The sequence below is a fragment of the Kryptolebias marmoratus genome, linkage group LG11 (genome assembly GCF_001649575.2).
Source record: "Kryptolebias marmoratus isolate JLee-2015 linkage group LG11, ASM164957v2, whole genome shotgun sequence".
In the NCBI taxonomy this organism is placed as follows: Eukaryota; Metazoa; Chordata; class Actinopteri; order Cyprinodontiformes; family Rivulidae; genus Kryptolebias; species Kryptolebias marmoratus.
In genome coordinates, this window is record NC_051440.1 from 14,766,919 (window position 1) to 14,789,582 (window position 22,664).

Consider the following 22,664-nt stretch of genomic DNA (forward strand, 5'->3'; position numbering starts at 1 on the left):
TTATTTGTTTTGTAATAATTTCCTTGCAATGCTGTCGAGATCACTCTGGTGGCATAAAAAAATAAGCTATTGTGTGTAAAGTATAATTTGCAGGTGGATATCGTGAAATGTCACAGCTTCTTTTCATCTGCTACTAGAGCTCACCTATTCTAGATGTTTGTACGCCTAGTTTACAGTAATTGTCATATTGTAGGATTAAAACTGCTTTCAGTAGTTAAACAGATGTTAGAATTTTGTCATAAAGAGCAGGGCATTCAGTTATGATTCTCTTGGACAGTACTGAGGGATACAGCAGGACCACAACACTGTAGTACCCCAAAGTAAATCACGGTAAGTGATAAGACACTTATAGTTCATTTAAAACTTAGTTAAGTAATAGTTAAATAGTTTTGAAAACTATTTAAGTAACAGATTTAACAGGGAAGTCTGTGTGATGTTCAAATACACTTTTCGAAAGACCTTTCCCCATCATTTGAGTCTTGTAAGAATCTAAATAATGTTGTTTATTTTTATTCTGTGCTATTATAAAAGTATTTTTTAGATTTTTTCTTCCTATAAAATACACATGAACATATATGTAGAGTCTTTGATTTAAAAAGAACCAGTATTGCAATTTAAGTGCATTTTGATTGTGAATTGCCTATTATTTTATGTGCATCATATAAATTGCATTTGCAGTTGTATGTGCTGTATTTATTTATATTTTAGCAACAGGCACCGTCATTAAAGGGTATGTGTGTTTGTCTGTCAGGCTGCCGGTACACGGTTTGACAGTGAGCATAAAAATGTCTCGGGTTGTTAAACCTGCACGTCATGATGCACTGTTAGTTCTGTTATCAGGTTATTAATCTCAGCTTATGAGTATCAGCACATGCAAGGTTTGATAAATGACATAAACGAGTGGTACTTTCAGACCTGCGATGGCAATCTGTACACACATTGTGTGTTATGAACCACAGAAGAACTCTAATTTGAAGGAATAATAGACTTTAACGTGACATAAACATCTGAACTTGATGAGCTGCCATTCCGCCTGCTTATGAATCATCATGCAGAAAGTAAAGTACAGACTTCTCTGCAATTCATATTTAACAGACCAGATAACAGCTACGACTCATACTGAGGCTTTGCTATTCTTCACCCAGCGCTCACTGTTCTTATTTCTACTTATTAAAGAGTTAAGAATCTTTTACTAAACACTAAGATAATTTTGACACAACTAAATGTGACCTATGTACAAATAGACACATGTCACAGCGTTTTAGGCAAAAACAGTTCAGCTTAAAGCTTTAAAACTAGTGGGTTTTATAGTAATATATGACAAATTTCCTAAACAAAAAGGATAATTGTTTGTTTCTATTTTAGTACATTAATTTCTAAGCCTTTAATTAGCTGTTATCACCCACCAACCTAACAAAATTTGCTATTTTTATGTCATCTTTTTCTACAGTGACCACTCACTTTGGTGAGTTATGTTACTGCTTTAGCAACCTAGTTTTTTTAACCTATGAGTAAATAGGTTAAATTACTTGATAATTAATCACCCATCTAAAATTAGTTTTACACAGTTTCTCAGACCATTCTCATTTGATCACCGAATGTTTAAGCAATCTGACTAAACTGGGAACATAGTCAGAATGAAGTTTAATCATAGGTTTCTTTGAGAGGTACGTTCCGTTTTTTTGGTATCACTGATTCCTCCCCTTTTGTCATGTACTTTCTGAGGAATCAGAGCTGTAAAAGAAGTCTGTTAATTAATAATGTGTTTGGAGAGCAGAGTATATTTCCCAGCAGGGTGTTTCACAGCTCAGCATTTGACAGCTGGGTTTGGGAGGACACACAATAAGTAAGCCATTAGCTCTGCTTTTCTTCGAATTACGCTATTTGTCTTGCAGTTCCATTCATAATTCTTTGCACATCAGCAGTCTGTGGTCTTATTTTGAAGTCTTTTTACACGAGGCACAACCTGTACTCGCATTCCTCCATATTTAAGTTGCATGAAGCTGCTTTTTCTCACTGGCTCTTGGATTGAAATGATCAATGACTGTCTTTTTCAGTGGAAGAAAATGATGTCCAGCTCAGAAACGTAGCCAAGACAAGAGGCAATGGCGTCGACAACCAGGCTTTTGAATTAGGGGTATGTGTCACTTTTTTTTTTCTTTTTTTCTTTTGGTCAATGAAAACAACACAACATGATCATTTTGTTGCCTTTATTTTGTTAGGAGGAGAGCATTGCTGACACAAACAGCAACAAAAGTCACACAAAAAAGGCAAAAAAGGGATTAGGATCATATTTGAGGTCTGTGAGGTTAAGTAATTTCTGTTTTGTAGTAATAAAATTGTTTTACAGTTAGTATAATACGTCTGGTTAAATCTTGCAACATTATGTAGATGCAGTCTTGTTTGCTGTATAGATATTGTGTGATATTGTGTATGTGTGCTACTGAATTAGGATTTTACTGTATTTAATACCAAACTAAGTTCATTTGTTTTGATGCACTACAAACATAAAACTATGACTATTTATTAATAAGCGTTGGATAGAATAACTTAAAAACAAGTTCTTGAATCTACAAAACAATTTCTAATTCAAACTTAAGTATGATATTTTTCACAGTTTACTCAACGTCTGATTTCTTCTGCTCCTCAGTCATGTGTCCAAGCCGCTTAATGCCACAGAGAAGTACGTCAAGGCTCACTCAACAACCCTCAAATACATTGTCCTGTGCATACTGGGCGCAGGTAAACGTCAAAGTCTGCTCACTCAGAAGCAGTTTATTCAAATTAAGACATTTTTAGAAGATTGTGCCTTAAGTTGATGTTTTTCTTCTGCAGGTTACGTGGCATACTTTATTGCAGCCTGTGTGTTGGATTTCCACAGGGCCACTGCCCTCGTAGTCCTCACCTGTTTGGCGGTTGCGGCCAAATCATATGAACTCATCAAGAAGCACAAGGGAAAAAGCATCAGTCGGTGTTTCAGACCCACCGTCAGATGCTTCAAATCCAACTTGAAATGGCTAAAATGGTGACTGGGTTTAATGTTTTCTGTTCAATCGGCTTCCTATACTTTAGTACTTGTTCATCAGTGCTGCTTTTCTTGTGTTTTGCAGGGTTTTCATTGTAATAGTGTTGATCCTGCTTGTGTTGTGGCTCGTCTTAGACACGAGACAGCGTCCCGAGCAGCTTATCTCATTTGGGGGCGTGTGCATATTTATTGTGCTTTTATTCCTCTTCTCAGCACACAGGGCAATGGTGAGTTTTACTCTGAGTTAAACTCTAATCAGGAATGCATAGCCTCTTAGGTTACAGCTGTTTTGAAATGCGTTTGGCTATTATCAATCCAGTTATCCCTGTCTGCTTATCTTACACTTTGGATTTCACTGGGACTGGTGCCTCTATCGTTTTAAGATTTATCTGTTTTAATAACATTGTAATTTAAGGAAACTCCCAGACACACTGTTGGTCTAATCATTTATTTGTAGTAGCAATGCATAATACAGTTGGCACGTACCTGGTCTGTGCCAGGTACATATCAGGTAGGGTACATTCCCAGTAACTACCAAGTATGTTCCCAGTAAGTACCCGGTACGTACAAGGTAAGAAACCAGGTACATGCCTGATACACATGGTTCAAAATATGGGAGGTAAAGGAAGGGTTTGACTCCCTTAATCAAGTTTTGTACTCCCCTGAAATAAGTAAAAAACAACAGTTAGAGGGGGTTGAGTTTCCATATTCCATATTGCCCATATTCATACATCTTTAAAATGTATTTATCAAATATAAAGATAGAAAAATGATATAATTTCAGAACCCCCTAAAGTGGACTGTACCAACTTGTAACACTGCTGGCACATAAACCCACACATGACTGAGGCAAGTATTATGCATCGCTACCCTCTCTTCCTTTTCTTTTAGGTATCATGGAGACCAGTGTTCTGGGGTCTGGGGTTGCAGTTCTGTATTGGCCTTTTTGTTATAAGAACACAGCCTGGATTTGTTGCTTTTGACTGGCTTGGAAAACAAGTGCAGGTACAACATATATACACACACACACACATATATACATACAAAATGTTTTTATTGTCTTTCTATCAGACATTTTTTATCAGACATACCAAGCATTCACTTTAAAAAACAAACAACTGATCAAATATTAAGTTCAATAAAATGATTAAAAGGACACCCCATTATATTATTAACATTCTAAAACATTTTAAACACACTTTTTCCCCATTGCAGACTTTATTTGCTTAGAGTTTCTAACTTACTACTGTCCAGTACCTTTTAGCTGAATGGATCATATATGCTTATCTTTAGAGCAACTTTATAATCCATCCAAAGGTTGAGGTAGCAGATTGTGAACTTGCATTTCTTAATCACTGTTTAAGGTGTAGTTCAACCCACTATCTCTACTGAGCTGTAACCTAGTTTGCTGTTGTTAAATGTAACGACTAATTACTTTTATATTCATGGATTGGCAAAATGAATAATCCCCCTAAATAATACACCCAACTTTTTTTCTTTCCGTGTCATCACAGGTTTTCCTGGACTACACTAAAACGGGTTCATCATTTGTTTTTGGTAATGACTTGATTGCCAACATTTTTGCTTTTCAAGTAAGTGCACAAGTGAATTCAGGCACAGAAGACCTCATATTGATCTTGGAAGTTATTTAAACGAAGCTTTGTGGTTCCTCCTCAGGCCTTGCCCATTGTTGTGTTTTTTAGCAGCGTGATGTCAGTCCTATATTTTCTAGGAATCATGCAGTGGCTCATTTTGAAGGTAAAGCGTGTCCCTCAAAGCCTCACAGAAGTTCCTGAAGGACTGGGTGTGTGCTGCACTACACGTACAACGATTTACTGTGACTCATTTTTTTTTTTTTTTTGTCCACACAGATCTCATGGGTTATGCAGATAACATTGGGAACCTCACCCACTGAAACCTTGAGTGTGGCGGGCAATATATTTGTTGGGCAGGTACTCTGAACAAAACCTCATGTCATTTCAACACTTTGCCACTCTTCTTTTTGTTTTATTCAAATAAAGAATCAAGATGTTTTCTGACTAGAGAAAGCAATTACAAGTAACTCTAAAAAGCAAAAACTTAAAGTTACTATGTGTTCGTCATTGTTTTATGTGTGTTTGTCTGAATTAGACTGAAGCTCCGCTGCTGATTCGCCCCTATTTGAAGGATATGACCAAATCTGAGATCCATGCTGTTATGACGGGTGGATTTGCCACCATAGCGGGCAGTGTCATGGGGGCATTCATCTCGTTTGGGGTGAGAAAAATCTGTTTTCATACTATTATATAACATACTTAAAGAGTACTCAACTTAAAGAGGTGTGTTGGGCATAAAAAAGCAACTGCATTTCTTCACACTAAAGGTAAAACGTTTTCCTTTAATTAAATACCTGTCCTATTTATAACAATACATTTTGTGTAAAATGCTTTACAGTGGAGGAAAAAAAAACAAAAAACTAAACCAAAACTTAAACTAGCAAATAAAAGTGTTGTAGTAACTGAGAAAATTAATTAAAAGTAAATCAATTTAATTAGGTAGGAAGCAAAAGTGGGGCATCTTGTGGCCAAATGGCCACAAGATCACATTACATCCAGTTATATATCATTGATAAATTTGGTGCTTTTTATGTAAAATACTGAGTATTTATTGCTAAAAGCATTAATTTAGTATAGAGCAAGTATTCTAAATGACTTCAAAAGACTGTGATGAACTTTTTTTTATGTAAAAAAAGTGCCAGAGAGGAGGTAGATGACAGTGTGTGTGTACCAATCAAAGGGCATAAAGTTTAAGAACAAAATAAGAAATCTTTTTGTTCAGAACATATCATTCTCTCCTGCCTAATGGAAACACAAAGCAGTTAATTTAGATAAGACTTTTCCTTTTTAGAAGAACAACAAACTGAAAAAAAAGCCTTACTGACAACTAAATTGCAAAGAGTTGAACCAAAAGCACTTTTAAAGGCTTATTCTTTGGTCCAAAATGTTCAGTTCAAAGTCGCAAAAACGCTGCCAGAGGATTAAAGACACAATTAGGTGATTAAAAAATAACTAACTTTTTTTCAAACAAGTATATATTCTCTTCAGTGAAGGGTTATGTTTTACTCTACATCTTTTCTGACCCTAAATATGTAGGAGGGAAGTTGAAAGGGTGTAAAACTTAGAAAATGAGGACTAATATTTGCTGACATCAGCTTATAATACAAATAACAGCTCATCTGGATGCCAAAAACAGGAAACAATAATTTAATACAGTATGTGATGATGGTTTTTGTCAGTGTGTAAATCAAATCATTTGCACTGTTATCTGTAAAGTGAATTTTTGTATTTTTTTAACCTATATTATACAGATTGATGCATCTTCCTTGATATCAGCCTCGGTAATGGCTGCTCCTTGTGCTTTGGCGATCTCTAAGCTGTCTTACCCCGAGACGGAGGAGAGTCACTTTACTTCAGAGAAAAATATCAAAGTGTCTTGTGGGTCTGTGCACACAATGTAATTTATTCAAATTGTGTTGCGTGGTTTTTTTACGTCTTTGGTTTAATTTGCCGTATTTTTGTGTTACTTTCTAGGGATGATCAGAACATTTTGGAGGCTGCCAGCAGTGGTGCATCTGCTTCCATAGGTCTTGTTGCTAACATTGCTGCCAATCTGATAGCATTTCTTGCTATACTTGAATTCATAAATCAGGCCTTGAGGTGGCTTGGAGGTATGGTAGGATATCCTGAAATCACTTTTCAGGTAAGAAAATACAGATTTGTGCTGCTTTAATGCTTCAAACAATGTTATTTTTTTAGTTGGGGTTCTGTTTAAAGGTTATGAACAGTTAATATTTTACCTGTTGCAGATAACATTTTGCACAGCCTCAGTTTAGAGGAATACAGTTCGACTTTATTTCTGCCACAATGAACTGTGTAAAGTGAAAATGGTGCTTTGCATGGACTGCTCAGACACCTTTCAGATTAGAGTTGTTTTAAGGTGGCAGCAATCCACTTTGTCTGTTTATGTTAGCTATTAGGTCAGTCAAAATTAAATTCTGTTTCTTCAAAGTGACGAAATTGACACAGCACGTTAAAACAGTATTCATACCCCGTGAACTTTTCCTCATTTTGCGGCGACAACTTTAACCCTGACCTGTCTGGTGTGTCCCTTGGTCTTCATGATGCCATTTAATCACTAATCACTCTGAGGCCTTCAGAGTAAAACTGTATGACACTAAAATAAAGTTACACACAGGTGGACTCTGTTTATTGACTAGATTTGCTCTGGGTTCTAGTCAGGGGTATCAGAGTAAAGAGGGCTGGCAACAAATGCACGTAAATTTTTTAAAAAATATATAATTTTTCTTCCACTTCACAATCATGTGCTACTTTGTGTTGCTCTATCAGATACCCCCCAAAAAAAAATATTTAGAAATTGTGTGTTTGTGTCATGAGAAAATGCTAATAAGTTCAAGGTGTGTGGCTACTTTTTCAAGGCACTGTATTTTACAGTTACATTTTGCCATTTTTGTGAATGTAATACATCTGCTCAGCAAATTGCCCTTAACCATATCTGTTTTTGTGCTCGTAGTTAATTTGCTCCTATGTGTTCATGCCTGTGGCCTTCATGATGGGAATACCGTATGAGGAGAGTTTCACGGTGGCTGAGCTCATTGGAACAAAGCTCTTCCTCAACGAGTTTGTGGCTTATGAGAAGCTATCTGGGTTCAAAGCCAACAGACTCAATGGACTTGATGAAGTAATAGGAGGTGAAAGACAGTGGATATCTGTGAGTGAAAAGTTCTGAGCTAAAAAAAATAGGCCAGTGGCGTTAAATTTCACACCAAAACGGGAATGGAAATCATTTTACAATTCAAACATACAAACAGATTTTCTCATTTCAGGTCCGATCAGAAACAATCACAACTTATGCTCTGTGTGGCTTCGCCAATTTCAGCTCACTGGGAATTGTGATTGGAGGCCTGTGTGAGTATCATTTTATACATCACTTTCAGTTTTTTCGATCATATTCTTAAGTGTTTTGTCTTTTCTCATAGCTGCTATATGTCCATCAAGAAGAGGTGACATCTCATCTCTGGTGCTGAGAGCAATGATCACTGGGACTTGTGTTTCTCTTGTCAATGCATGCATTGCAGGTAAAACTCCTATTTTTATATCTCTTGAGCCATTTTCCAGAGCGATTGAATAAGCTAACCATTACTTTGTTTTCCAGGGCTTCTCTTTGTTCCTCCACTTGACTGTGTACAGCTATTTAGGGTGTCTGCCTTCAACGCCACAGATGGAAACATTCAACAATGCTGCCAAGACTTATTTGCAAGGTATGCATTAACAGTTATAATTTCTGACGGCGGAAATACCAAAGCAACATTAATGCTAGATTAGAGTATTAGATTTTTGTATCCCTTTTTGCATTCTGGTTCCGCAGCATTTGCATTTGACGTGTCAAATGATATTCTGTTGCAGCACCGTAAACAACGGGACCATCTGGTTTGAAGATTCGTGGAGTTCGGTCGCAAACGTCACAGTGTTTTTCTCCAAATGCTGTCAGTGTTGTGGCCTTCCTGATGTGCCTGTTTGTCCGTAAGCGGAGAACAGCACGTGTGGTTTGCATACAGGGGTGTTCAAAGTCTCCAACCTTTTAATAATTGAACAAACTTGTCAGGAATCTCTGTCAGCTTGATGAGACCTGCACTCTTTTGAGGTTTTTATTTAATATACCAGTAAATAACCTATAATGTAACCAGATTTAGCACAACACAAAATAGATAGTAAGCTTAATTTTCAGTCAATCATACAGATTTATCATAGTGTCAATGTTTTTTTTTGTTGTTTTTTTTTTTTTTGCAGTATAAGGCACATTTAAAACCATGCAATATAAGGATAAATAAGTGCGTCTCCCTGAAGAGGCACACATACGATCTATTGGACCATGGGAACAATTCATCTGCATTTAACATTTCTTTGCACAAGGCCTAGAGTCTGTTTCATACCTTTGTATACACAGTTTGTATCACATTTATTGCAAAATGTAAAGCATATATGTTTGTCTTTTCAAAGATTATGGTATCTCTCATGTATTATATGGTTCATTAATTTAAATTATTTAAAGCCGGTGATTTGCAGGACTCATCACAAGAACTAGAAAATATTCAGACATGCGCACTTTGGAGAATGTAAATATTTTAAATAAAATAAAACACTCTGAAATGTTATAGACAATTGTAAAGAAAAAGTCAAACTTTTGCAAATATATACCAATAAAATTCATCCTTGGATTTGATTTTACATGTTTATTAAAAAAAAGAACAGCATCAATTAACATGGTGTAACATATCAAAGAGAGCACTCATTGCTAACAGATATATTCAACTCATTCAGCTGTTCACACACTTTTCACAAGTATTTATTCATTTTTATCAGATGTTTTTTTCTCCCTTTGACTTTATGTACACATAAAATCAATATGACTTTATGTAGTCATTAAAAAAAAAACATTTCAACTACATCTAAAACTTTCCTCCTTTCTTTGTGTTTCTATTAATAATTTACCTTCATGCCTTGTGGGAAAATCAATGAACACCCACTGAAGTTTACAAATGATTATTCATTTGTAAACTTCATTAATAAATAACCGTGACTTTACTCCAGAAGAGTATTTGAGAGTTATTTTCACTTCTTTAGAGGGCTTTTGTAATAGGACTATGACCTCTGTAGCTTTTTAACCAGGAATATTTTTGCAAACTCAGAGCTGAGCAGTTTCAGTGTCCACACATTGACATTTACACATTTTAATCTGAGAATCGCAATTAAGATTCAAGACTGGTTTCTACTAAAGTTAAGAGTTTTGTTTGGTTTACAGCTGACCAACTTAAAAAAAATACTTACTAAAGTTCTGCTAAATCTTTCCAGTTAACGTGAAACAAGTTTGAAGAACAACAGGTTCTTAAAAATTCAGCCTGCATTTTTTTTTGTTAATTTGTTTGTTTTACTTTACATTTTATTATCTTACACTCCACAGACTAAGTTCCCAAACTCTCTGCGACTTAATTTACAAGGTTTTGCTTAAAAGGGTATTTGTACTCCCATTCCAGCTTGTTGATTACCAGTTGTATTTCCCAAAATATAATCTGATTTCCTCTGTAATAAATTAACTATTGTACTCAAAATCTGCTGTAAATAAAGTGAGAAACAAAGTGCACGCAAACATTTTTAATCTAAAACCAGTGCTGCCATTCCACAGCGTGAACTTGACTTCGATGTGTAAAGAAATGCTGCAAAGGCCGTTGTGAGTCTAAAAAAATAAATATGCAATGTTCACTAATAGTACATACACATTCTGTGGCTGCAGTCAGGCACAGTTCTTCTTATATGCTTATTTCAGGTACCTGAAAGCTGACTTCTCCTTTTGATTTCCTTGGCATATTGCTCGGACAGCGTGTTTCGTCCTCTCGTGGAGCTGATAAGACTGAGGCAAGTGTCAGAAGTGACTTAGAGGTTTAATCTTAAGCCTAATGAAGTTACAGTAAGTGTCTCTTTTAAACCTCTTACAATAAAAGCTGTCAGCCGAAAAAGACTCTCCGTAATGTAGAGACAGAAATTCACAGTAACTGTTTTGACAGATCAGGTCAACAACCTTGTAAAAAGAGAGGCAACACTAATTATTAGCACCAGAATTTTTAAAAAGCCTTATTTCCTACCTCATTTCAGGTACAGAAAGAGTTTCTACAGGCTTGTGTTTGCCACCTGATTTACTGTCCTCTGCCTCTTGAACTTTTCTCGCTACCTTTGGGCTAGTACTAGCCTTTCGAGACATCTGAGGGCTGTGTCCTTTTTTCTGGACCTGTGGGCTGCCGGTGCTCATCCTGCGGTTGAGCATGGGGCTTTTGGAGCCCTTTATCTTGGTGGATTGTTGCAGATCTGCAGTCTTAAGCGGGCGAAGGCCAAGAAGTCCACAGTAGTAGTTGCACTGATGATGAGTCAGGAATTGATCAAATACTTCAGGGGAGCCACATTCAGTAAGTCCTTGGTATCTGATAACAGAAGATGCAACTCACTGTTTCTGTACTGCAGTTTTAACGCATGCAAACAGGAATATTTACATGTAGAGACTGAGATACGAACCCTTTTGACTTGGTCGCAACTTTAATATTTGTCATCTTTGTTTCAACTCCTACAAAGATCAAAACAAACCAGTTAGTCTTTAAAATGTGTAATTCGAACAAGCACAGGTAAAACAAGCGATCGTTGGCTTTATGCTGACCTTCTTTCTGCGACTTACCCTCAAGCTGAGTAACCAGCAAATTGCCGTGAGTCCACTGATGGATCCAGTGCTGGAAGGTGCAGCATTTCTGCTCCAGCTCTGAACTGTTTAGTGAACTCAGCTTGCCTTTGGGATCTATCGTGCAATACTTCACAAAGCCGTCTAGGAGATCAGTCTCCACTGTAGCATACGGCACGGAGTTTGCAGGCCGGTAAATCAGATATCGAGGAATCACTCTGCAAGCAGCGCAGAATATTAATGGGATGTTCACAGGTAGTGTCTTATATTTTAATAAGTGTACAGTGTGATATATGGCACTTACTCCAACGAAAAACCAAAGTTGTCACTAACTCTTGCTTCTGCTGCAAAGATTTTGCAGTATTCTCGGATCATATTTTGAACTTTGCATTCCTGCCAAAACAATGAATTCAATAATCAGAAGGATGCATTGCAGTTATATGTGCTTGACATTTATTGGGAGCAAATTCAATTACACTCACTTGCTTTGTAATATCAAGATTTCTCTCAGCGAGGTTGCTCTCCTGTTTGGTCCCATAGGCAATGGGGTTTCGAATTTTGATGATACAAGTGCTTCCGGACTCAAAGATGGGATCCAGGCCATAGATCACCTTCACCCTGCTGGCTTTGTGAGCGCAACCCTCCCCGATCTGCATTTTGTCAGTTAAAATGCGGCCAAAGTACTTTTCACCCCAGGTGCCGCTGTCTGCCAGGCCTTTGGTGAACAGCAGTGGGGTCATCTCTATCTCCTCTCCAACTGCAGGGAAAACAGAAGAAAAGTTGCTTTGAGAAAACAGTTATAGAAAGTTCAACATACATGCAATACGTAAGTATCTAAAGATACCTTCCAAGTCATCTTTTAGTAGTATTTCAGACAGAACTGCAAAACAAAAACAAAAGAATATATATGAGTATAGTTACTGATATAATTTGTAGCTTTAAAACTTGATTTTAAAAAATGGATTCTGTCTCTCACTGTCTTCACTGAGCAGGAAGTCAGTTGTGTCACTCCCGTATTCATTAGTGATCGTACAACCATACACAGCACAGTCTTGGTTGCATGCAAGAACGATCGCCAGCGCTACTTGGGTTTCATCATTTCCACTTAAAGGAGAAAAAAAAAAACAGGGAATAGCACACAATCATGAACACCTGAACACCTGAGAGGCACGTCAGACGTGAAATGACACTAACCAGCCACAAGGTGCCACTGTGATAAAGATGGCCATGCTCTGTGACAGCCATCTGCTGACACAGCAACCATTAGCACATATATAGACTTTTAATGCACCCTGGAGATGGGAAAATATTGTGTCAGGTTACACTTGATGTGTCTAGCCAGAGATTCACCTCTCTGTGTCACAGCTGTGGAGTACACAGTCCCATGAGAAGGTCGTCTCTGCAGTGAAAATGTGAGAATGACAGAGGACCATCTGGTTTACTCTGAGGCCCAAATAAATACTTGTCGCTTTATTGCTTGTTATTTATTGTCAGAATAATACCAGTGGGAAAAGGTAAGTCTAGTAATAACTGGAACTAGCATGTGGGTAAATTATTGATATTTCAGTAAGTGTGTGTGTGTGTGGGGGGGTTACCTTCTTTTCACCTCTAGTATTTCTTCCTCATCTTTAAACCATTTAATGGTGGAGTCACCGAGCACATTGAAGAACTGGCACCACAGCTTCAGGTGTCCGGAGGCATCTGGGAATGGCTCCCCCCTGATCTTACGGATAACCTGAGGAGCTGGTGGCAGATTGTTGTGAAGGAAGACAGTGAGGTAGGGAAGGTAAACATACTTGTCCTCGCAACTTCAGAGAAAATAATAAATGGAAAAAAATGATTGATTCTTTACCTTTCAAAGGGTCTGTCTTCTTTCCGGATGGTTTCTCATCTTCCTTGGTGCTAGCTGGCTCTCCTGTAGGAGCTTCATCTCCAACTTTTGGCACTTCCAAGGTGGCCTTCCTGCGACCCATCAGAGGAGAGCGCCTCTCGACTGGTGGAGTCTTTTGTCCTGTAGACGCCTGTAGCAGTGCTGCTCTGCGAGCCTGGCTGGGCGACATATAGGGGTTCTCCTTCTTGGCTTCTAGCATACCTACCAACGCTCCCTCTATTTCTTCTTTGCTCCTCGGGAGAAAGATTTTGCGTCGAGCTCCGGAGGCCAACTCCTCAGGCGTGGCGGACCGGATGAGTGTCAGGCTGTCTCTGCGTTTAAGTCGGGGGCTGCTCTCACACGAGAGGGATGATGTCGGTGTTGAGCCTCCGCTTAGATCTTCATCTGCCTTGTCACTTTGACAATCGTCTACAGAGATCACAGGGACATTCGTCGCAGTCTCATTGTCCGAGTCCATAGCTGCTTTGGACATAAATTTCCGAAGGCTGGACGGACTTAGTGAGGGGTATGTTGGAGGTTTGGAGCTGAGCCTCTCAACAGAGGGTTTGCTTTTAAGGAAATCTTCAACAGATGAAGGATTTTTGGCATCTTTGATTGATTTCAGCTTTGAGTTTTCAGGGACTGAGCTTTCTTCTGTTGGTGTATTGAGTATTGGCACATTCCCGCCGACCTTTGGTGTCAGAGTCTCACATAGCACAGCTGGTGTGTTCTCTTTTGTACTCTTTTCAGATAATTCCTCAAAGTCTTGACTTATTTCGCACATTTCAAGATTCGTGCTATTCTCAACGCTCTGCTTTGTTCCCCTTTGCGTGCCAGCTGAAGTTTCTGTTTCTATCGTCTTGCTGGGAGTGGGCAGTTTAAGTTCAGGATCGCTTTCATGACAAGTGACAGAAATTGGCGGAACCACAAACAGAGACTCCCTTGGCGTTTCAGAGGCACGCTCTGTACATGAACCCCTGAATGCACTACCCTCCAGGTCATCGGTACATGAAACATTTATAACAGGAATTGATGTATGCTCTATTCGAGGAAGCTGTTCACTTCTCTTTGAATGTTTTTGTGTCTCAAGCATTTCTTGAGCAACTTTTTCTTCAGGTGAGAGGTCATCATTACTCGGCATTCCTGTCAGAAAAGATGACGATCCTGGAAAATCTGCTTTGTTCTGGTCTTGAAGAATCCTCTTTGACTCATCAGTTACATCATGTTTTTGCAAGTCATGTGGTTCTGGTTTGTTTTGTGCCAAAATGCTTAGTGGCAAAGAGCATTCTTTAAGCTCCGGCTCCATTATTTCAATTTTTGGGATTATAAATTGCTCGACTGAGCTCAAATCTGGCATTGATGGTTTGATATTTGACATGTCTTCAATAGTAGATATTTGGATTGATGGGATATTACCTCTGTGAGAAGCATCACTCCAACCTTTCTCACTCGCATTATTTTCATTGCTTTGTGTTACTTCAAGCCCATTTGACTCATCAGACTCCTCTACCATCACTGAAGTTTTCTTTTCAGTCTCAAACTCTAACTGTAAACTCTTATTTTTCTCTTCACTCTTCAAAGTTTGTGCTTTTAAACTTTTGAACAAATCTTCATCTAGGGCAGATTTCAATATGTCTTTTGACTCACCCCTCTCCTCACTCTGTTTAAAAGATGTGTTTGAGCTTGCTTTACCATTGTTGACCTCTGTTATTTCCACAACTACATTAGTGTGCTTATGTGGCATTTTTAGGTCACCCATCTCTGCTCCCCCTGAGATGTCAGTGGGAGGAAATCCTGCATTCATTTCATGAATAAATGAGGTGCATTTGGTCTCTTCCTCTATTTGATCTTTCTCAGCACCACATGCTTCCACCGCAGCAGGAGGCAAAAGCACCTGATCCGGTATTTTAGAATCGCACTGCTCGAATCTGTCTTCAAGTGAAGGTGGTGGTATTTTAGTAATCTCAGATCTGTTTATATCCGAGAATGGCTGTTTGTTCAATCTCACTTCAGCTTTCTGTTCCTCAGATAACTTGCTGTCGGAGGGACCAGCTCCTGTGGCAGGTTCTCCTTTTTCGCTCGTTCTAAAACTAATCTCCTCCTTTGGCGAAGTTTCAATGAGTTCTATTTCAAGGTTAGGGCTCTCTGTCGTCGAGATGACACCATGAGGTGGAATCCAGCAATCTTCTGACTTAGTAAAGGTGGGTGGGAGGGGGCATTCTTCATTAGCAGGGGCCTGGCCTTGTGGCACAATGGATTTTTCTTCTTCTCGTTCAGCCTGTTGTGTAACTAGCAGGTGATCTGACTCCAGCTGTTGTTTCAGACCCTCTTGGAGGACAGAAACCACTTCAGAGTTTTCCTCTTTAACCTGTTAGAAAGCAAACAAGTAAAAAAAAAAGTACATAGTTCATTTTGCAACCTTCTTTAAAAAAACCCCACATTATTTATTAATTATTTATCTACAAGATATCTACAGAACAACTCAACACTTCAGTAAAAAACAAACAAAACAAAGTAATTAAGTGCAATTTTATAATGTGATAGTAGTTTTAAGAAGAATGACCTTACAGTGTGTGACATATTCATGCAAGGATTTCAACAGGAGCATGAACACTGACAGATCCTGTCACGTTTCATGACGCAAAGCAGCTTTATAATCTGAACAGACAGGATGACACTGTGGATGGGAGAGTTAAAAAAAACAAACTATTGATCATTAGGTAATTAAATAGTAAAGTGTGAGATGATGGTCAGTAAACTCCTCCGTTTCATTACCTGTCAGTTTATTCCTGGAAGCTTGTTAACCTTGTGCCACGTGTACACCGAGTGTTTATGCCCACAGATGGATCTAATGAAATGCTTACAAGTTTGAACAAGCGAGTTTGTTTTCTTTTCAGTGTATTTCTCCTACGCGTACAGCAGTTTTACCTCTGATTTCATCAGCTGAACACAAAACGAAACAACAGTCACTGAGAAAAAAGGGCTTGTGTGGTCACCTTCTTTAAACACAAACCGGGGAATTCCCCTCCTGACTGTGTTTACACAAAGTATTTGCTGATTAGTGAATGGAGGGCACCGATTCATGAAAAACAAAAAATAATTTCTGCTCTAGTTTCTCTGTCTTCAAAGTGTTGGGAAACAAAGTCTGCAAATTAAAAATATAATGACTGTAAAGGGGGCAAGGGATGTAATTAAAGCATTATTATATTATAACATTCATGCAACAACATATTCGTTTTAAATGTGAATAAGCTTAAAAATCAGTTTTATAGGTGCATTATTTACAGTTTAGCCCTTGTAGGTCCAACTTTAGGCCTAATACAAATATGTTGTTTATGTCTTTTCTTGCTTTTGGTGTTCATATGTTTTTCGGTTTTATCTTGAGGGCTTGTTCAGCCACATGCCTTCTCGTGACATTTGGCCAGCAGTCATGTTTGAGTACTACGAAAACAAGAAGTTGCTTCTTTCAATAGAAGGAACTTGGTGTCACATTCAGTCTAAAAATGAAGCCCTGGTTTGACACCCACCCCGTGTGTAAATAGGTGCCACGTTCATGTGAGAAAACATTGTTCACTTAACCGTTTTGACTTCCTCCAGTTACTCATCTGTTGTCGTTCCATCTGAAGGAACATTAAATCACTCAGCAAGAGGCTCAATAAACATATTTACTTCAGTTCCCCGTTCCATCAGACGTGGTGCAATATTTCACATGCTGATTGGCAAACACGGCAATTCATAAACTCTCATTTGATGTGTCACTTTCAGGAGCACGTTAATCTAGCTTAAAATATCTTAAATCAGCTCACATTATCGCAGTTTCAATACTTTCAGTACTTTAAAAGTGATAGATTAGATCGGTTGAAATTGGGTTCTGTGGAAAGGTATGAACAATTAATATCTTGTCTTTTGTTAGTAGCTCTTTGGAAAAGAAATAGAGTTCAGTTCTGACTGGACTGATGAGCTAACGGCTAGTCTGAGCGAGGCCAAAACCGAAACGATCAGCAGCCACCTTAAAACATCTAACATTCTTAAAAATGTCTAAGCAGTTTAGCCAACACAGTTTTATAAAGCCGTACATCACAGTCAATTTTGCATTACATGGTTATTCTAACAAATACGATTTTCCCAGGATAAACCAAAACTGCTACCGCTAGCTGCAGATGCCGCTACTTGCAAAAAAACTGTACGATTCTTTGTTAATAATCATGTATTGTGAAACTGATAGTTAGATAGATGATAGATGGTTATTAAATAGTGTTCTTATGAATAGTTATAACATTTTAAAATGTCAACAAGTCATTTTGGTCTTGTCCCTACTCAGACTAGCTCATCAGTCCAGTCAGAATTAAACTCTATTTCTCCAAATTGAGAATAATCAAAAACCTATATACAACAGGTAGATAATAACTATCCATAACATTTTCAAAAAACCCTAATTCAGAAGATTTGAACTTTTGCTTTATTCAGACAAACTTAACTAAAAGTATATATAATTGTAATTTCTGACACATTTGACTGAATATAAAAATTAGAATAACTAATAAATAAGCAGATGCCTATCATATCTCATTACTATTTAGGTGAATACAACTTTATTTAACAAAAAAATAAAAAATAAATCTTATCAAATATAAAGATTTCAGCAAACTTTAAAACTTGAGTGACTGTGTAGTTCTAAATGTTGCTTTTTTATTTGCGTCTTGGTGTGAAACTTAGCAAGAGACGTGCTCTGTTGTGTAAAAAGAAAAACTTTATCAGACATTTTAAGCTGACACTGAAAAGTCTGGGGAAAATTTAAATGAGCATGAACTCAAATATAGCAGTGTTTTGACAGACATGAAACAATTCTCAGATGTGTAAAGCAAGACGACCAAAGTACTGCTGCCCAGCTTCTTCTCTCGATGAGGTAAAGGTTTATTTTAAGATACCGAAGGGGGGGATGTTAGTGAGGAATCTGTCCAGTGTGACAAGGCCCTCCTTTCATGCTGAAACCTGCAACAGGATTCTCTACTACAGCTTATCCAACCTGTCCAGCCGTCTGTCAGGCAAAGCCCTGTTTGTAACGCGAGAGAGCCATTTGTGACATTCGGGTTTCATCATAATCTCTGACGCACCAGTGCTCCACTCATGACAGCCGGCATCTAAAATATTTTGCATCCAATCTCAGTGTGCATTTTAGATGCACAATATCCCCCACCCCCACAGACATCTACATGTTCCCTATTTCCCCTGCGCTTTCTTCGGCTTTTGCTCGCTCTAAGCTGACTCATTTCAGTTGTTGTAGATCACTGATATTACATTGGGTGTTTTGAAGTATTGTTCAGTTGTTTCACACCGTTCCGTAAAAATAACAACTAATCGTCGTGTGCTTCTTTGTCAGCAGCAAAATCTCGAATTCGTACATCATGACTGTTATAGTTCAGACATTGGTCATGCAGCAAACAGAGCCAGTTAATATATCACTGTGAAAGAGCAGCTAACGCTACCACAGAATAACACAGAGTAACGCTCTACTTACCTCAGGGTGAACTTGAAGCTCAGGCAATCTCACTTCCTCTGCACTGCAGCTCTCTGGCTCTACAGAGACTTCCATGGCCTCCACAGGCTCATCGTTCTCTTCTACTCTCTTTGCTGCAGATTCCTCTTCGGTTTTGGGAAAAGGTTTGAAACCTGGTTGGAGATCTGGGTGCAGAGCCCTGTCTTCACTGTTAGGTTTAAGTGGCTCTGATGCAGACTGTTGCTCTATATCCATAGTTTGTAAGTGCTCCCGAGCTTTATCTCCAGGTCGAGTTTCTTCTTTGAGCTGTTCGGACACCTCTGCTTTATTATTTTCCACGCGCATCTGAAACGATGGTGGCACGTCTGATTCAGGTGACTGCACTGGTGAGTCTGAGTGATCAAACTCTCTGTCTTCATTCTCAGTGTGACTGTGAAAGTCCTTCTTACTCTTCCCAAAGAAAAAGTCTTTAACTGTGTGCAGCATCGAGGAGATGGAAGTGTGAATGTTGTGGTGGTCATGATCCTTGTGCTCCTTCTTATGAGCTTTCCCGTGATGTTTGACTTCTGAGCTCTGCTTGCCATGGGCTGCTGTGTGCTTCATTTCCACTTGCCTTTCTCTAGCCTTCTCTCTTTCTGTAGCTAAATCCTCTTCTTGTTTCTTCTCTCTTTCAAGTTGTTTCTGTAATTCTTTTTCCTGCTCTTTCAACTTGTCTTGCACCTCCTCTGTGTCTTTGCCTTTATCATTTCCCACAGCCGCTGTTTCCATATCTTGAGGTTTCTCCTCTTCAGGTGAGAGCTGATTCTCCTCAGCAGCTTGGGACTGGAGAGCCTCTGCCAAAAACTGGGCTAAACTGATTCCTCCATCATAATGGTTTTCACCTCCATGCCCCATGATATGGCTTCTGCTGCTGCTGCTATTAACCTCAGCATCTACACCATTTGACATCTTAATTCTCTTTTTAGCCAACATTTCCTCTGACGCAGCTTCATTCTCCAAAGAACTGTTCATAGATGTCAAATCACCTGTATCTTCCACTCCTGAGCTAACTGCATTAGGAGCCACAGCACCTCCTGGCTGCTCTACAGCCAGAGACTGGTTGACCTTTGCCTCCTTCTCTGTCGGTGGAACGGAGCATTTCCTCTGAGCATGTTCTGGGCTACTCCTCCGTTCTCCTTTCTGAATGTTTTCTTTGCCTTCCTTCTTCTCCTCCAAGTCTCTTTTCTTCTTCTCCGCCTTCTGTTTCAGCTTTTCGAAGAACCGCTGGTGGATCTTGTACTCATTCATCGTACCAACCTCCAGAACTCCAGAGCAGGAGACGATACCTTTGCAGTTGCTGGCCGAGACCTGATAGATTGCTGCATCGTCCACAGTGCAGCTGAAAAATAAAGAAAAATAAATAAATAAATTCATTTTAAAGTTAATCTGACATAGTTACAAAACAAACACAAAGAGCTACATTTCTGTTTTATATATATGTTTATTGCAAAACTTCCATACATACTTATAAATATGGAGAGTATGCGTTTTTCCGTTGCGATGAATTTCATATTTAGGAAGTCCACAGTAGCGATCCATTTCCATATCATCTTTATACCATTTCAGTTCTGGAACAGGGTAACCTACAGAACAGATGCACTACAATTACCTCATTTTATTTCATAAATACATTTGAAACTCTTTACACCACAAAAAAACTTTTTTTCCATCCATCCATCCATCCATCTATTCCTTGTCCACTGCTTATCCGCTTATCCTGGAAATCCCTTTCCCCATCCACACTCTCCAGCTCCTCCTGGGGGATCATGGTGTTCCCAGACCAGAGAGAATATAAGATTGCTCCAGCGAGTTCTGGGTCTGCCCTGCGGCCTCCTCCCACCTCAGCTGATTTTGTTTGATGCGGAGGAGAAGTGGCTCTATTCCAAGCTTCCCCCAGATGACAGAGCTTCTCACTATATCTCTAAGGCAAAGCCCGGCCACCGTATGAAGGAAGCTCATTTCAGCCGCTTGTATTCGGAATTTTGTTCCTTTCAGTCATGATCCATACCTCATGACTATAGGTGATGGTTGGAATGTAGATGGACCAGTATTATTACCAACGATGGAGTGAAGCAACACCCTCATTACTGCAGAGGAGGCTCCTAGCTATCAGTCCATCTCTTGCTTCACTCTACCATCATGTGGGCGGTTGTGGCTTAATGGTTAGAGCAGTTGTTTGCCAACAAAAGAGTTGGAGGTTCAGTTCCTGGCAGCAGTCACATATTGAAAAGTCCCTGGGCAAGACACTGAACCCCTCATTGCCTCCATTGTACTCCATCTGAAGTACTGATTAGTCTTTATAGAATGATTCATTCAGATTAGCTTCGTAGAGTTGTACTAGACTGTTGTGCGGAGGGGTAAATGAGGGCAGATTGTGTTGTAAAGTGCTTGGTTGGCTAGAAATATGCTTTATAAGTACAGCCCATTTAACAAAACATTCAGATACTTAAATCATCTGGATGCTATTTTATTGTATAAATTTTGAATCGCTTGTGCAACAATGCTCTCACAAGAAAGCCTGTTTGAACACTTAATCTCGGCTCAAATAGAGTTTGGATGGTGATGTCAGAGTGTTTGAGGCTGTTGCATCATGTTTTTGATGTAACAAGGAGTAACAGCCACTGCAGAACCACCCACACAATCATGCCTGCAATTAAAAAAAACCAAAAAACAATACAATCTGTACAGCACGAGAACCAACTCAGTCAGAGCAATGCAGTGAATTTAGTTCCCACTAAGTAAAATCTCTCCTTTGTTTTCATATTAGTCACATCCTGTGTCTGCCTATCTCTTCAATCCGAGAGGTTTCAGTTACCCAAACAAACAACGAGCAGATTAGGAACTGTGCTTACCTGATACCACACAAATGAATTTGACATTACAGTTTTCTGACACTGCCTTTGATTTCAGCGTGGTCTCAAATGACGGCTGTATGTCCTCAGTGAGCTGAGCCATGACGCTGCACAATGTGCTCCTGGAAAGAAACGCCGATGCGTTAGAGAGCGTGAGACAGCCTTAACGTGTCCTTTCATTTGTCTCCGTAACCTCTTCACCTTGGTGCAGTACACGCAAGTAACGTTCTTAAACAAGACGTTAATGGGAGTTTCTAGTAGTGACGGCGTTGTGAAAAAGTGACACAGAAACTTGTGAGATGTCAAGCAAACCAAAGGCATCAATCCATCAGTGAAACCAATGTAGACCACTAATGAGAAATCACTAAAGGAAAGACACTACTGGACATTACAGTTAAAACGTGGGATGGTGTCATTCGGGATAAACCAGTTTTACTGTATGTGGTTAACATGTTAGTTGAGAGGAGTGTTTTAAAGCTGGGATTACCTCGACGGCCTGTAGTGAGAATACCTTGAATAGCTATTTAGAGAGGAGGCAAATGGAGGAACGTCAGTGAATAAATAAGATCTGTAGCAATGGAACCCACCTGACCGTAACTGTGTCCTAACTTCCATCCTCTTATTAAAAACAAAACAAAAACAAAACTTTGTCATCCTTATAGCTTGTAGATTAGAAACAGACAGATTTTTCCATCAACCGTGTGATGTACTTGACACTGTGGTAAAGATCTTTGACTCTTAATTTCTGCTTTTACTGCAAAATTATAGGATTGTTTTAACTTGATATGCCTGACACGGGTGCTTTATGTGAGGTAAGCTTTTTAAAGAACAAAACTTCTGCAAAACAAACAAAGACAGATGGAAGTTACCTACCTGTTTTCAGGCCTAACGTTTGACAGATAAGTATTGCGGCTTTCTGGACGGCCATTGGAAGAGCTGCCGTCCTCCTCATTGAAGCTGCTTGATCTCCCATTGCCAGAAAACGAGCGAGTCATTGGCCTCCTGGAAGTCATGTCCACTAAGGCGATTCACAAAAAATAGATAAAATCCCAGACAGTTGTATCACCTGCTGTGTAAAGAAATGTGAGGGGGGGGGGGGGGGGG

The 22,664-nt window shown here is 39.0% G+C and overlaps 2 protein-coding genes across 3 annotated transcripts in view; one reads left to right on the plus strand and one right to left on the minus strand.

The window, feature by feature from the left end:
- Positions 1 to 1,772: 1,772 nt before the first annotated feature.
- slc28a1 (solute carrier family 28 member 1) lies at positions 1,773 to 8,973 on the plus strand. Its single transcript, XM_017405994.2, has 18 exons — positions 1,773 to 1,846; positions 2,058 to 2,137; positions 2,223 to 2,299; positions 2,651 to 2,742; positions 2,836 to 3,025; positions 3,111 to 3,252; positions 3,917 to 4,030; positions 4,540 to 4,617; positions 4,703 to 4,783; positions 4,897 to 4,977; positions 5,156 to 5,281; positions 6,372 to 6,502; positions 6,595 to 6,763; positions 7,595 to 7,792; positions 7,908 to 7,989; positions 8,061 to 8,159; positions 8,237 to 8,342; positions 8,488 to 8,973. Coding segments are annotated over exons 1-18 (1,968 nt in total). The 5' UTR covers positions 1,773 to 1,845; the 3' UTR covers positions 8,609 to 8,973.
- A 321-nt stretch (positions 8,974 to 9,294) lies between these two features.
- Positions 9,295 to 22,664, minus strand: part of alpk3a (alpha-kinase 3a) — a 14,044-nt gene continuing 674 nt past the window's right edge. The window contains exons 2-15 of one of the 2 annotated variants that reach the window (XM_037978204.1): positions 22,434 to 22,578; positions 22,048 to 22,080; positions 21,561 to 21,682; positions 20,174 to 20,291; positions 18,691 to 20,047; positions 13,155 to 15,540; positions 12,898 to 13,045; positions 12,279 to 12,406; positions 12,147 to 12,182; positions 11,785 to 12,059; positions 11,607 to 11,695; positions 11,303 to 11,520; positions 11,146 to 11,194; positions 9,295 to 11,054 (exon numbers count right to left, since the gene is read on the minus strand). In XM_037978204.1, coding sequence (XP_037834132.1) covers positions 10,718 to 11,054; positions 11,146 to 11,194; positions 11,303 to 11,520; positions 11,607 to 11,695; positions 11,785 to 12,059; positions 12,147 to 12,182; positions 12,279 to 12,406; positions 12,898 to 13,045; positions 13,155 to 15,540; positions 18,691 to 20,047; positions 20,174 to 20,291; positions 21,561 to 21,682; positions 22,048 to 22,080; positions 22,434 to 22,573 — 5,436 coding nt within the window. In that variant the 5' untranslated portion in view covers positions 22,574 to 22,578 and the 3' untranslated portion in view covers positions 9,295 to 10,717. The remainder of the gene's footprint in view (positions 11,055 to 11,145; positions 11,195 to 11,302; positions 11,521 to 11,606; positions 11,696 to 11,784; positions 12,060 to 12,146; positions 12,183 to 12,278; positions 12,407 to 12,897; positions 13,046 to 13,154; positions 15,541 to 18,690; positions 20,048 to 20,173; positions 20,292 to 21,560; positions 21,683 to 22,047; positions 22,081 to 22,433; positions 22,579 to 22,664) is intronic. The other variant, XM_017405993.3, reaches the window with a different exon arrangement.